Below are 13,970 nucleotides of genomic sequence, written 5' to 3'. Positions count from 1 at the left end.
CTGTGCAACGATACTGGGCCGGGGATTCGAACCCAGGTCTTTAACCTCTAGGCTACCCCGCAGCCCCTATTTTCACTATAGTAGGTCTGCAACATGACAAAGAATGGCTGGAAGATATTGTGCCTCATTCCACATAGCGAACTCAGCTCTAGGGTGATCATAACATCCATACTTTACTTTGGCTTATGAGAGTCATAATGCTAATGTCATTCTGTGGAATGGATCCTGATGCCAGCACTGAAGTAGGTCATGGATCCTCGTGACGGATCAAGACTTACCTGGATATTTTCTGGACTGTCACAACTGTTTCTGCATCAGCAAGAGTCTCTTCACTGGCGTCAATGTCCGACTCTTTATTGGAAATGACGACATGAGATGCGTGGTTGATGCCAGCACGAAGTAGGTCATCGATGCTGTGGGTTGAAAACAAAGAACTCTAAGAATGATTTCGCTTTGTAGAGAGAATACTGTTCAGGACACACAGTTACTGGTGATGGAACTCACTCTTTTTTATTTTTAGTTTTTAGTTTAAAGGGAGATATAAACATTGATACCTGGAGATTTTGCCTTGTAGCCAGTAGACAAGAGGGAATGCAGCTATAGTCTCCAGGAACATTGTGTCTGGTCTGGAAGTACAAGAAATACAAGTGAACATACACATGCATCACAGTACCCGTTGACAATATATAGCACAGTGCACATAAGCAATATCTATCATCCAAAACCCATGAGAGGTCCGGGTTAGAATTGATCTTCAGTGACCCATGCTTGTCGTAAGAGGCGACTTAATCGGGATCGGGTGGTCAGGCTTGCTGACTGGGTTCACACATGTCATCGTATCCCAATTGCGTAGATCGATGTTCATGCTGTTGATCCCTGGATTGTCTAGTCCAGATCCGTTTTTATTTACAGACCGCTGCCATATAGCTGGAATATTGCTGAGTGTGGCGTAAATCTAAACACATTCACTCATGATCATCCAAAACTGTGTTCCACACGAGATATTGATTGTGTGAGATCAAACGGGATCTCCTGGGAGATATTGTTTTGACAGTAGATTTTATACAATGTCCTGACATCTTTAATTACATGACTCACAATGCTATGATGTCAAAAACCTGATGACATCACAATACTAAGAAAACGCTGCTCTGCAAGTCTAATGGCAGTACCATGTTCAGAGATGTACATTTTTCATTGAAAACTAATGAGGAGTGATTTTTAATGACAAATAGAATCTCACCCTCGTGTCTTATGATATCAAATATATCAACACTTGATAAAAGTAAAAATATCCTCGGCAAGCCTCAGATTTGTAACTTCATAAACTCGTGGTGATATATTTGATATCAAGAGACACTCGGGTGAGATTCTCTATATAACACCATAGTCATCAGCAATATATCCTACAGTATTCATCAGCAATATATCCTACAGTATTCATCAGCAATATATCCTACAGTATTCATTTAAAATATATGTGATATACCACAGCAATAACTGCAGCCTGACATTGACCAACGAAACGAGTGACAGCCCCCAATATGAGTGTCAGTTGACACAGATGTGAGGGCAGCATTAATTAGCAAGATTATAACTACATGGTACTGGTTCCTAAAGGTTACACACAAGTGCTGCTATATTCATCGACCATTTTGGCCAAGATTTCCACACTATGTACTTCTTTCATTCTGTATTAGAGACAACTTAATACTTGAATTCCCACATGGATCTAGACAAGCTAGCAGCTTCAGCTATGTGTAACATACTCTTGTTCCAGCAGTAGAACTATAGGATTGAGACAGCCGAGGCTATGGAAGCTGCTCCGTAGCGGCACAATGAAGTTGTAGATCCCGGTACTGGCGTACTCAGCAGCCAGGATGATGATCTGGCCTTTCCAGTGGTCATCTTTGGCCGTCTTGGTCTGACAGTGGTCACAGTTCTGTAACACACCCAACTACATGTATATCTAATGTAGGACACATTATTATAGGTTAATACACTAAGCTATGATGATAGTACAACTGACAAACAAATGTTGAAGCATTGTTGTCCATGACCCAGTGTATATATCAACACTCACCCTCCTCTACACAAACATTCAGAGAAGCCTACACTTTTCGTACTTAATGATATGCCTTATCTTTGTTGGAGTGAGTGAGTGGGTTCAGTTTTACGCCGCACTCAGCAATATTGCAGCTATATGGCAGCGGTCTGTAAATAATGGAGTCTGGTCCAGACAATCCAGTGATCAACAGCATGAGCATCGATCTGAGCAATTGGGAACCGATGACATGTGTCAACCAAGCCAGTAAGCCTGACCACCCGATCCCGTTAGTTGCCTCTTACGACAAGCATGGGTTACTGAAGGTCAATATTCTAACCTGGACCTTCACGGGTTATCATTGTAGGAATCCTCACAGATATGCAAGTAGGCATATGAGTTCAAATGCAGTAATACTTATGTCATACTTTTGAATTAAAACAGTAGCTTTATAAGACTTTGACAACAGAATGAACTTCACAAATTATTACTGTTTTGGTAACCCAGATGTTACCCACAATAAACCAGTAATTCTCACTCCACACAAGTTTATAATGCAAGAGTATGTGGCATTACCTGTCCCCACTCCAGACAGCAGTAGGGTCTTGGTTCCCTGTGAAGGTGGCACTTGGTCCTCCGTGTCCCCACGTACAGGGTGCTGGGTGGGGAGCCTGTCATGTACCTGCACAGACAAGGGGTGGGGTGAGGGCCATCCTTGCAGTAAGACAGGGACATCCACGACCAGCTAAGATCAGATGACTGATTTATGTGCAGAATGATTATCATAATAAATTATTTTGTTTAAAATTGCAACTTCTTATTCACATTCAATGCATAAACTGAAACCATTCAGATATCACATTATAACACCCCTATCATTATTACAAATGCAGCACCCACATATTACTCATCCATCACACATTATGTACCCATCCACTATCTCACCCTTCAACAGTATCACATCAACTATCCACTATCTCACCCTTCAACAGTATCACATCAACTATCCACTATCTCACCCTTCAACAGTATCACATCACATCCACTATCTCACCCTTCAACAGTATCACATCAACTATCCACTATCTCACCCTTCAACAGTATCACATCAACTATCCACTATCTCACCCTTCAACAGTATCACATTAGCCATCCACTATCCAACTATCACATTACCCATCCACTATCTCACCCTTTAACAGTATCACATTACCCATCCACTATCTCACCCTTCAACAGTATCACATCAACTATCCACTATCTCACCCTTCAACAGTATCACATCAACTATCCACTATCTCACCCTTCAACAGTATCACATCAACTATCCACTATCTCACCCTTCAACACCATCACATCAACTATCCACTATCTCACCCTTCAACCAATCATCACTATCAACTATCCACTGTCTCACCCAACATCACTATCTCACCAATCAACAGTATCACATCAACTATCCACTCTCTCACCATTCAACCCCATCATCACATCAACTATCCACTCTCTCACCCTTCAACCCTATCACATCAACTATCCACTCTCAACTATCCCTATCTCAACCCCATCACATCAACTATCCACTATCTCACCCTTCAACCCTGTCACATCCACTATCCACTATCTCACCAATCAACACCATCACATCAACTATCCACTATCTCACCAATAACCAACATCACATTAACTATCCACTATCTCACCCTTCAACACTATCCCATTAACCATCCACTATCTCACACATAAATACCATAACATCTATGTCACCCATGAACAAAATCCCATCAACCATCAGTCCCATCTCAACTGTGAACAAAGTTTATTTTCACAACAAAAGATAGTAAAATGCAAACTAGAGGTGTTGATATTCAGCAATAAGTCATTTCAAACATCAATCAAAACAGTCAATGATATGGAGTGGTATTCATGTCAACTATCAAAATCGTCGCATCAACGTATCACCATCAAACAAGAGACAAAAAAAACGCCTTGCTAGTTAGATGTAGCATTACATCCCTAATCCTCACCCATCTACAGCAGCCTCTGGAAACAGCCCCATGACTTTACCCATAGGCGAGGGAGTCGACTCATTCACAGTGTCCAGACTGTCCTGGCAGTCATACTCCGGGGAGTTGGGTTCACTGGACTCCCCAATGTTGTCTACAGTGATCTTCAACAGCGGCAGCGCTGCAACATGTACATCACAAAATGTATTCCTCTGTCACTCCTAGTTTATTACTATCACATTTCTTAGAAAAAAAAATACTTAATTTTAAAATTCCTTACATCAATGGAAATATATTTCATCATATCAAATGTATTGAATGGTAGTGATATCATTATGTGATTAAAAAAAATGGTATTCAATAACTAACAGAATACTATTCTGAAATAATTAAAAATGTAACAAAACAGGATTTAGATATCTTAAATATATGTTTGTTTGAACAGAAAATACACACTAGAAAAATTCTTAAAGTTTTTTTATAGGTAGTTGTGGGGAAAGAGGATTTGGAAACATTTTGTCATGAATTTTGAAAGGTCCAATCCCCGATGTAATTTTTTTTCCTGAAAAATCAACTCATGTATGCAAGGTAATAATTTGTTTCTGTAAAGATAAAATCTTGGCCATTTAACTGAAAGTACATATTAAAAATATCACATCTTCATGGAAAACAACACATTGGTATATACCAGTGAGAACTATGTAATCAAAATGTATGTAATATGTAACATAGAACATCCCTAAAAGCATGCTCAGATCTGCACATACATCAAGCATAGAGTGCCATACTGCAGTTTGGGGGGATTCATAAATCCCACCTATTATTTCTGACTAGTTACCTTCCATTTTAGTATTGGTCAGAGGATCTGTTTATCAGTGTGTTCACAATGATGTACGTTACCGAGCTCCTTGATCTATCATTGTAATGTAAAAGCCTAAAGTGTGGTTTTACTTGCTGACTCATCAACTGATTGTATAACTGCCTTCATAAGGTGGATCGGTAGTATTCAGGGGCCATGCAAATTCTCACCTGGACAATTACCATCACAGATATTTTCACATTGGACATTTCCACATCGGACAAATCCCACACAGACAATCCCATGAAAGACAATCTGAACACAGAGATTTCCCTACCACACATTTCCCCACACAAACATTTAGCGACAGGACAAGTTCCTTCAGACATTTCCCCACAGATATTTTACCACACCGACATTTCCAATAGAGATTTCCCCTCTGCAGACTTTCCCCACATAGATATTCTCCACAGAGACATTTTTCCACACACATATTTTTCTGTTGGACATTTCCTCAATGTAAAACTAAACTCACTCACTCATTTCCTCAACAAAAAAATTCCCAACACCGACATTTCTCCATAGACATTTCACCATGGATATTTTCCTACACAAACATTTTCTCGGCATGGCTAATTCCCCATAGAACATTCACTTCAGTTCATTGAGACAAGTTGTCTCCCTTGGCTGACAGGATCTGCTGGCTGTGGTTTGAATCCCAAATTCACTCTGGTTATGATCCTTAGAGGATCATCAGCATGCTTTAAAGTGTCAACATAGTGAGAACCATCATATCACAACTTCACTGTTACGTTTAGCTAAAACAGTTGGAAATGACGGAACAAGTTGTACAGAAGGTCAGGAGCTAATCTAACACACTGTTAACATATATTTTATATATAGGAAAATAGATTATCATTTCTACAACATATCAGGCTCCTCTTATTTCTAATTTTCAATACTTTCCAGAATAAACTTTGAAACCAATGAGAACAAAAGCTTACTATTACAATAGCCTCTTAAAAAGCAAAGCTGTTCTTCGCATGACAATAACGTAAGCAAATTAATGCTTACTATTCTAAAAGTTACATAGCACATCTATCTGTTAATCATATTACAGTCAAGAGTGAAATTTGAGTCAAGTCATATTGGATGAAATTAGTCATTAAAATGTTAAAATCAAATTAATTTACACATAATATCTGCTATATTAATAACACTATAGTTTAAGAGGGAAACTAAATAATCTAATCAAGAGGATATGGCAATATAAATATCTTTTACAGTTGATGAAGAGAAATTGCTGCCAGGATATCCTTTCTGACTTTGTCACACAAGACTGGTATTCAGTTGTATTTACATTTTTTTTGTCCATACTTTTTATTTCATACCTGAAGCCAAAAATGAAAATACAGATACAAAAATAATTTAACGCTTGTCATTTATGAATGATCATTTATTAAGTACATGACCACCGGTCAGGGGCCATCAGTAGAAATTGGGTCTCAGCATGCATCAGCTGGTTTACAAAGCCTGGTTGCTAGCATCTGCTGGTCAAGCTAAACACTTGAGGTCAAATCCACATATTGCTACAATGTATGAAGCCGATTTCTGGTGTCACCTGTCGTGATACAGCTGGAATATTGCTAACGAACTAGGTAAAACAAGTCACCAACTTATATACCGTAGGGCTTGTGTCAATTCTACATTTAGAGGCAGTCAAATGTTGTAATCACACCACAAGTCTCAACCCATGGAACTGGTAGATCATAACGTTACATTTCAGCTTATTATGAATAGGTTCAAGTGTTCTACAGACACTTTTACATCTTTTTTTCTTGCTTATCTTTGAAGGTGACATTGTTTGCTGAGTGTTTTAAGCTCTGTTTTGCTAAAATTGATGATGAGAAACTGCTTAACTATACTTCAGTGTAACATCTCCAGAAGAAACCCTGATTTCATTGCGACAGAGACCAGTCATGAGAGTTGTCAACTGACCACTAGCCAGGAGAGATCATATCGGTTAGCGATGTTAATAACAGATGTTAACACAACGCAATCACAGAAAATGTTAGGTTGAAACAGTGTTTCATGCAATCATGCAACATACATCATATCAACTGAAAACAAATGATTTGAGCAGCCAATTGCAGCCAAGCACATACATGCTTTAAATCAAACTAGACTGATTCAGTTACATATCGAATCACTCGATATATCAAGTGATACTTTGACAAACACATAATAATTGCTTAACTTTTTTACATAAGAAAGCTGAGTTCATCAAATCTATATATTTGCACTTCATATTGTTTGATCAAAACCCTCTTGGATTGGTGCTTAACTGGTGTCTTGCATTCTTACCAAACTGACATTTGCCACTGACATTTGCCGTCTAAACATTGACTGAAATCTAAATTTCAGCCTCATTATCATTTTTCAATATTCATGTCCAAGACATATGTCCCTAATACTGTTTTGAACTGTCCAACATGTCTGGTGTAATGATTGATCCTTGATTAAATTTATATCTTTTACAAATATCTGGTATCATGGCAAAACACTCCACAAGGTCATGTAAAAGACCTTGACCCCTATTAATATAGAAACAGATTTTATTGATGGTTCACAACATTTTATAGAAGCACCTTTAAAAATGTGTAATTTCCTTTCTTTAAGCTATTAAGTAAAATGAGTGCCAAAGATGCTGGTATGATCACTTCATCCCCAGCAGACCTTTCTTTAAGCTATTAAGTTAAATGAGTGCCAAAGATGCTGGTATGATCACTTCATCCCCAGCAGACCTTTCTTTAAGCTATATGAGTGCCAAAGATGCTGGTTGCTTCATAAACTTATCATCAATTTAGCCAAAGATGCTGGTATGATCACTTCATCCCCAGCACTTTCTTTAAGCTATTAAGTTAAATGAGTGCCAAAGATGGGTAGACACTGCCTTTCTTTCATGATGGACGGAACAATATGCATGTTTGCTTCATAAACTTATCATCAATTTAGCCAAATATGTCTGGCACTGACTGGGAGATGAGACACTGCCTTGATAACAAGCTCAACTGGTCTGTGACTCGATGAACGAATGATAATAGCAACAAATCATACAGAGGAAAGCTACATTAATGAAGTTGATCAGTCAGTTGGTTGTATGTGGTTGTTATTCAAAAGAAGTGTACATTCACGATTCCTTACACATCGGTGTTGATTGAGTTGTTGGACTTGCAGCCTTGACACCATTCTGATCACTTCCTTGACCTTCACCTGGTTAGTGTGAGTGGTCATAAACAGTTGGATGACATTAACAACATGGTAACGAATCCATCAATTAGAGACCTCGCCCTGTTGTAAGCACATACTCATTCACAATGTCCCACCAACCATTTACATTACACATGCAGCACTGTAGCTCATTGTTTGATTGGCATTCTAGAAGTTGGTGAGTCAAAAATGAAACATTCAACTTTATGGATGACAACTTCTTGTATATTGCTCAGAGTGACGTTTCAATGTAGATTCTTACACCATTATCAAGCTAAAGGTGATAATGGTGCAAGAATCTACATCGAAACATTGCTCTATGCAATAAAAAAGAAGTTGTCATCCATAAAGTTGTATGTTTCATGTTTTACTATAGCTCATGTTGTATTCAGAGTGTATATGACTACATGTATAACTGAAATTATGATAGTTGTACAAAACTGTCCTTTCATCTGCATTTATGACTTCGATAAATGAGATATCTCCATAAAATAGTGTAAATTGATTACATTTTTGTCTTGTTTTCAATTTATACACTAAGCCAAGACAGATGAGTCAATAAAAACAAATATTGTGAGGATATAGAGGAGTCATGGTTTGAATCAGTTGTACAATCAAACAATCAATTTACTTTTTACTTTTGCGACATATCTTACAGGCCCATCTGTAAAACAAACAAAGTTAGTCTGGCCTCATTGTAGCTCTCCTATGGCCTTCTGTCAATCTGACAATCTGGTCCATGACTGGGTGAAACGTGGCCTTAATGTTGGCTGTATATGGAGTTTTATTGAGTCATGTTTTAACAATATTAGTTAAACAAACTCATAGATGTCATTAGATGGAATATATATACATGTACTCACAAAATGGGAATAGACATATGATCTCACTGGACTTGTGGTCAGGATATAAGGTCAATACATTACCGGAATATTTCCAGCAACAAATGTGTCACTCAAATAAGGCCAGACTACATTTATTGCTGTTTTACAAATGAGATTACTGTAAAAATTTAAAAATATAAAAACGGAGCAGAATTTCAAATGCATACATGATATGTTGTGTCTTAACATTTTATGTTCATATCAATTACTCTCTGAATGGCCTCAGCAAATAAGAATTTTTCTGTCCTCTGATCTTGGCATTCTGCCCAACAAAATCTATTAAATAAGGCATAAGTATGGTCCTGCCGCTACCAGTAAAACTAAGAACACCCAAGCTAAACAAAGTTCTGTTACTTTGCTACACTTACCTGGTACCCGGAAAGATCATTTTGAAAAATGTGGTATTTCATTTCATCAAAGCAAAATCTATATTTGATTATGATACATACTGCCTCTACTGTTTTCACATTTTGGACAAAGAAACTGTCCAAAAGCTCTGTAGCTCACCATGTATACACAAATGTCAACATGGGTACGGTTCAGGGTAAGTGGAATTTTTTTGTTTCAGACAAGAGTTTTAATTATTTGGTTTGTCATGTTTACAGATCTATCCTAATGGAGTCGAAAATAAAAAACTCAAATTACGATTCACGTTGTTGGCATTTGTTTGATATTGACTTACTGATTGACAATAAATTTGTCACCCCCTGGACAGATAACGTCAACGACAAAGCAAACATAAAGTATTGAATAACCATATGTAAATATGACTGTATTTGATCTACATGAAATAACTGTGTTGGTGAAAAACTCCTGAAGCTATATGGTCAAAAACTGTAGCCTTTCTTGGAATATTAATCATTAATTAATTTCTTTTAAAAGTACATTCTTTACATAAATCTATTTCAGTAATTTACAATACTCGCCAGTCTGTAAACAGAGCTTGGGAGGTAATCTTAAGTGAATTCAAAGAGTAAACTATGCCATTAAAAGAAACTTGAAACATCATATACTTGTTTTCATTTGAAAGCACTTTGTGTTTTGTGGCTTAGGACCCCTCATAAATATTCTAAAATATAAATTCATTTGATATTAGTATGATTCTATTTATCAGGCACGTAGCAAGCCAATTTCTTCGTGTAAGCCCAATAGGTTGCAAAGCTTTTATATTTAGATAGTATTCAGGACTCGTCCAACCTTATTAGCAAAAATCATGTGTAAGCCCTGGCTTTTTTTTATAATGGTAGCTACGCCCCTGTTTTTACCAAAAATTAAAGTTTTTGAGACAAAAAAACCCATCTAGATCAGTCATTTAAGTCTGATTTCAACGTTTTTTAAATATTTTTCACTTTTGTACTCAGCATCCATTGTGTTGTTAGAACAAAGCTGACCTCTGTCAGTGACAGACAACACACCATTACATGAGCCCACTTTGACCTTGGGTCATAGGGAGGACTATCGGTCAGGTTCCAAATACTGACATTAGTTGTCAGGATGCACTCTTACACATACTGTATAAAAGAACATCAATCAGAAATCCGAGTGAATCTAGTAATTATCAACTGCATTCAGGGACCTCCGTGATAGGGTCATAACATCAAATCCTGGGTTGATCACGTTATCCGAAACTGCAAATACTTTCACATTGCCAGGTTGATGCAGTCTGTGTCTTTTTGATATATATCGATGTTGAGGTTACTAGTTTAAATTCCAGTTTGTATAACAGAAACCTTACGTTATTCTGAATAACATGAATAATGTTCCCCGATATAGTGAAGGGACATTACAATAACAAGGGAAGCAACTCTTGCATTACTAACAGAAAGTGAAAATTATGTCTGTAACACCCTCCCCTCCACTACTTGGAAGGTCAGTTGACGTATATAATTAACAGTTGATCGAAGTTGTTCATGACTTGGGAGAAGTAAAATATATAATGAATCTCCTCACCTGAATTAAGATTGACTCATTAAAACAATAATATCCCCAACATACAGTAACTTGAATTCCTGGGTTATATAACACACACAACACAAACTGTCAATGAACTCTGCTATGTATGTAGTTAGCGATAAACACAGTGCACATACTTTGAACATGGAGACATGCACGACAACAATAGTTAATTAAAACAAAACATTAAAAATATGAAACAAATTTGAGAAGCTCTTTGACCATATCTATAGTCCTCTATAATCATGAAACATAAACCTCTCCTTATCTAGTCATTTCTTATGTGACTAAGCTAGCTATCAGTAACACTAACATTTATTAATATTCATGGGTTCATTCCAATATTATGTATAGCTGATGCAGGGGGGACGGTGGGGTAGCCTAATGGTTAAAGCGTTGGCTCGTCACGCCGAAGACCCGGGTTCGAATCCCCACATGGGCACAATGTGTGAAGCCCATTTCTGGTGTTCCCCACTGTTGCTGGAATATTGCTAAAAGAGGCGTAAAACCAAACTCAGTCAGTCAGTGATGCAGGGCGTTGGGGTAGCCATGGGTACAATGTGTGAAGCCCATTTCTGGTGTTCCCCACCATGATATTGCTGGAATATTGCTAAAAGCGGCGTAAAACCATATATATTCACTCACTCACTATAGCTGATGCCGTTGCTTTGTAAAATATGGGGGATATCTATAGATTGGAAGTTGTCAATAGTTGTATTTCAGCAATATTATGGAACATAACAAGCAAATGTTTAGTCAACTGGTTGTTGATGGCTTGAACAGATACACCAATACAACACGATTTCTCAAAATTAGAGGAGAATGGTACATCATGATCCTGCTGTTGGTACATAACCCAGACAGTGGTTATGAACAGGAAATCTGATCACTTCATCACAGCACCTTTCAGTGATTGGCTGTTTATCACTAAGGTTTTTTTAAAGTTCAAACTAAGAGGTATGGACCCAGGACATTAAATTTTTATCTTGCTGTATCATGTACGTATTGCATTGTGGCCTCACTATCGTGATACGTATCATGTCATGTATCATCCCAGCCCTTTACAATGTTCTACATTGTACAGATACAATGATACACTGTACCTCCCTATCCTTACTATATCCTATGACACGTATAGTGTACACTTGGACTTACTTGTACCTTAAACCCTGACATAAACACAAGAACTATATGGCATTATCCACATAATACACAACTGCAAGGAATTTTGTTGTCAAATTTGTATCTTAACTTCACGTATTCCTTAATATTAGAAATATGAGAGGGAAACATTATTTTATAAAATGGGAGTGACATCATCAGGAGTGGTTTAAACATGCTCAAAAAGCTTCTTACTAAACACACCAGAAAACAGATACTACATTAGAGGTGACTGACGGAAGACTGTACATACTTTCTGCAGTCTGCATGAGACGGCGAGAGATGGAGCCGAGATGGGATGTGATCGTACTGAACACACTCTCCTCATCGTCTACGTCTTCTCCTTCACCCTCCGACTGCAGCCATTTCTGGATCTCGTTAGCAATCAACTCTGAAACCAATCAACAAACAGGAATCATTATGAGAGGAACGCATTCATTTGTCTTCCAAAGAGGAGCTACGGTTTTATCATAACCTGTACACAATCTGTTTCATTATTAACAAATTATATTATATCCAGTTTGTTTTTACACATAACACCTTTGTTCTTATACAAATGATGTTAATTCATCACCATAGCATCACCGTGAGGTTAATCAATCATTATAACATCAATCATCTCCACCTATGTTCTCATCCTTATGATGTTAATCAATCATTATAACATCAAACATCTTCACAAATGCTCTTTCTTCAGATGTCAACAAATCAACGTAATGTATAACATCCTCACCAATATTCTTATTCCTGTTGGCAGAGACGGACACATTCTCCATGGCCCCAGATTTAATCTTGGAGTTTTCCTCCCGTGTGACCCCCATGTAAAAACAGTAGTCCGATCCCTTCAGGATGTAGTCAGGGCCAGGGTTGAGCTGCAGACTCGGCTCAGACTTGGTCACATCCAGAACAGCCACCAGGGACACTCCAAACCTGTTGCCAAGGAAACGTTCATTGTTTTAACATAGAATCAATAGGGTATTCATGTCATCGTATCCCAATAGATTGATGCTCATGATGTTGATCACTGGATTGTCTGGTCCAGATTCGATTATTTACAGACTATCGTCATATAGCTGGAATATTGCTGAGTGTGGCATTAAACAACAAACAAACAAACAAACAAACAACAGGGTATTCTCCAAATGATATGTTCAACAATGGTGACCTTTTCTATACTTCAAATATCTAGAAGTCCAATCAATATTTTAATTCATAAAAAGCCTCATCTATCCAGAGTTAACTCAATTACATCTCTAGGTTTAACAGCAAAGTGTAAACTTCTAGGACCTACTTCACCTTAGGTTTGCCTCACAACAAAAGATGACACTCGAAGACAAAATCATTATGCTGATCAAAGATTTGACTCTCTCATCACTGTCAACATCATCACCTGGTATGAGCACTTGCTGAAGCCTCTGTGAACTTCTTGCCATCATACTGTCTGAAGAATGCACTCCGATTCAGCTGTATGTGATACACCTCATTGCCAGAGTGTCTGCCATACACCTGTTGCCACGCTTCTGTTGCCAATTCTCCCTCTCTGACCACAGTCAAAGTAAGATGAAATCAAGGTTAGAAAAGTGACAATCTAAGAATTATTTTCCAAAACATATTTTCAAACTCTTGACCCGGTATCTGAATTATTGTAAATAAATATAATTGCTGTCTGTAATGACCAAAACAGTGAGATGAAAAGGGCGCATAATTTAGATTAAAAGTAAGTCAGCAATCATAACTTACCTCCCCCTTGATGTGTGCAACAGCAAGGTAACAAGGGTAGACAACCCTGGGTACAGACAGTTGTTAGCCAGTAAAGCATATTTAAACTCATCCTCACAGACCACATGTTCTGA

The 13,970-nt window shown here is 37.7% G+C and overlaps 1 protein-coding gene across 1 annotated transcript in view; it reads right to left on the bottom strand.

The window, feature by feature from the left end:
• Positions 1 to 13,970, bottom strand: part of LOC124276203 (potassium channel subfamily T member 2-like) — an 80,996-nt gene that overhangs the window by 10,185 nt on the left and 56,841 nt on the right. Inside the window, 10 exon segments of the mRNA XM_046711861.1 lie at positions 279 to 413; positions 555 to 626; positions 1,770 to 1,942; positions 2,621 to 2,726; positions 4,072 to 4,231; positions 8,054 to 8,122; positions 12,371 to 12,508; positions 12,851 to 13,047; positions 13,508 to 13,657; positions 13,858 to 13,966. Of these exon segments, the coding sequence (XP_046567817.1) occupies positions 279 to 413; positions 555 to 626; positions 1,770 to 1,942; positions 2,621 to 2,726; positions 4,072 to 4,231; positions 8,054 to 8,122; positions 12,371 to 12,508; positions 12,851 to 13,047; positions 13,508 to 13,657; positions 13,858 to 13,966 (1,309 nt within the window).

Source organism: Haliotis rubra, unplaced genomic scaffold, assembly GCF_003918875.1.
Source record: "Haliotis rubra isolate DU_JTF1 unplaced genomic scaffold, ASM391887v1 Scf207, whole genome shotgun sequence".
NCBI lineage: Eukaryota > Metazoa > Mollusca > Gastropoda > Lepetellida > Haliotidae > Haliotis > Haliotis rubra.
The sequence above is the reverse complement of the archived record's forward strand: the minus strand, read 5'-3'. Positions and strand labels throughout refer to the sequence as shown.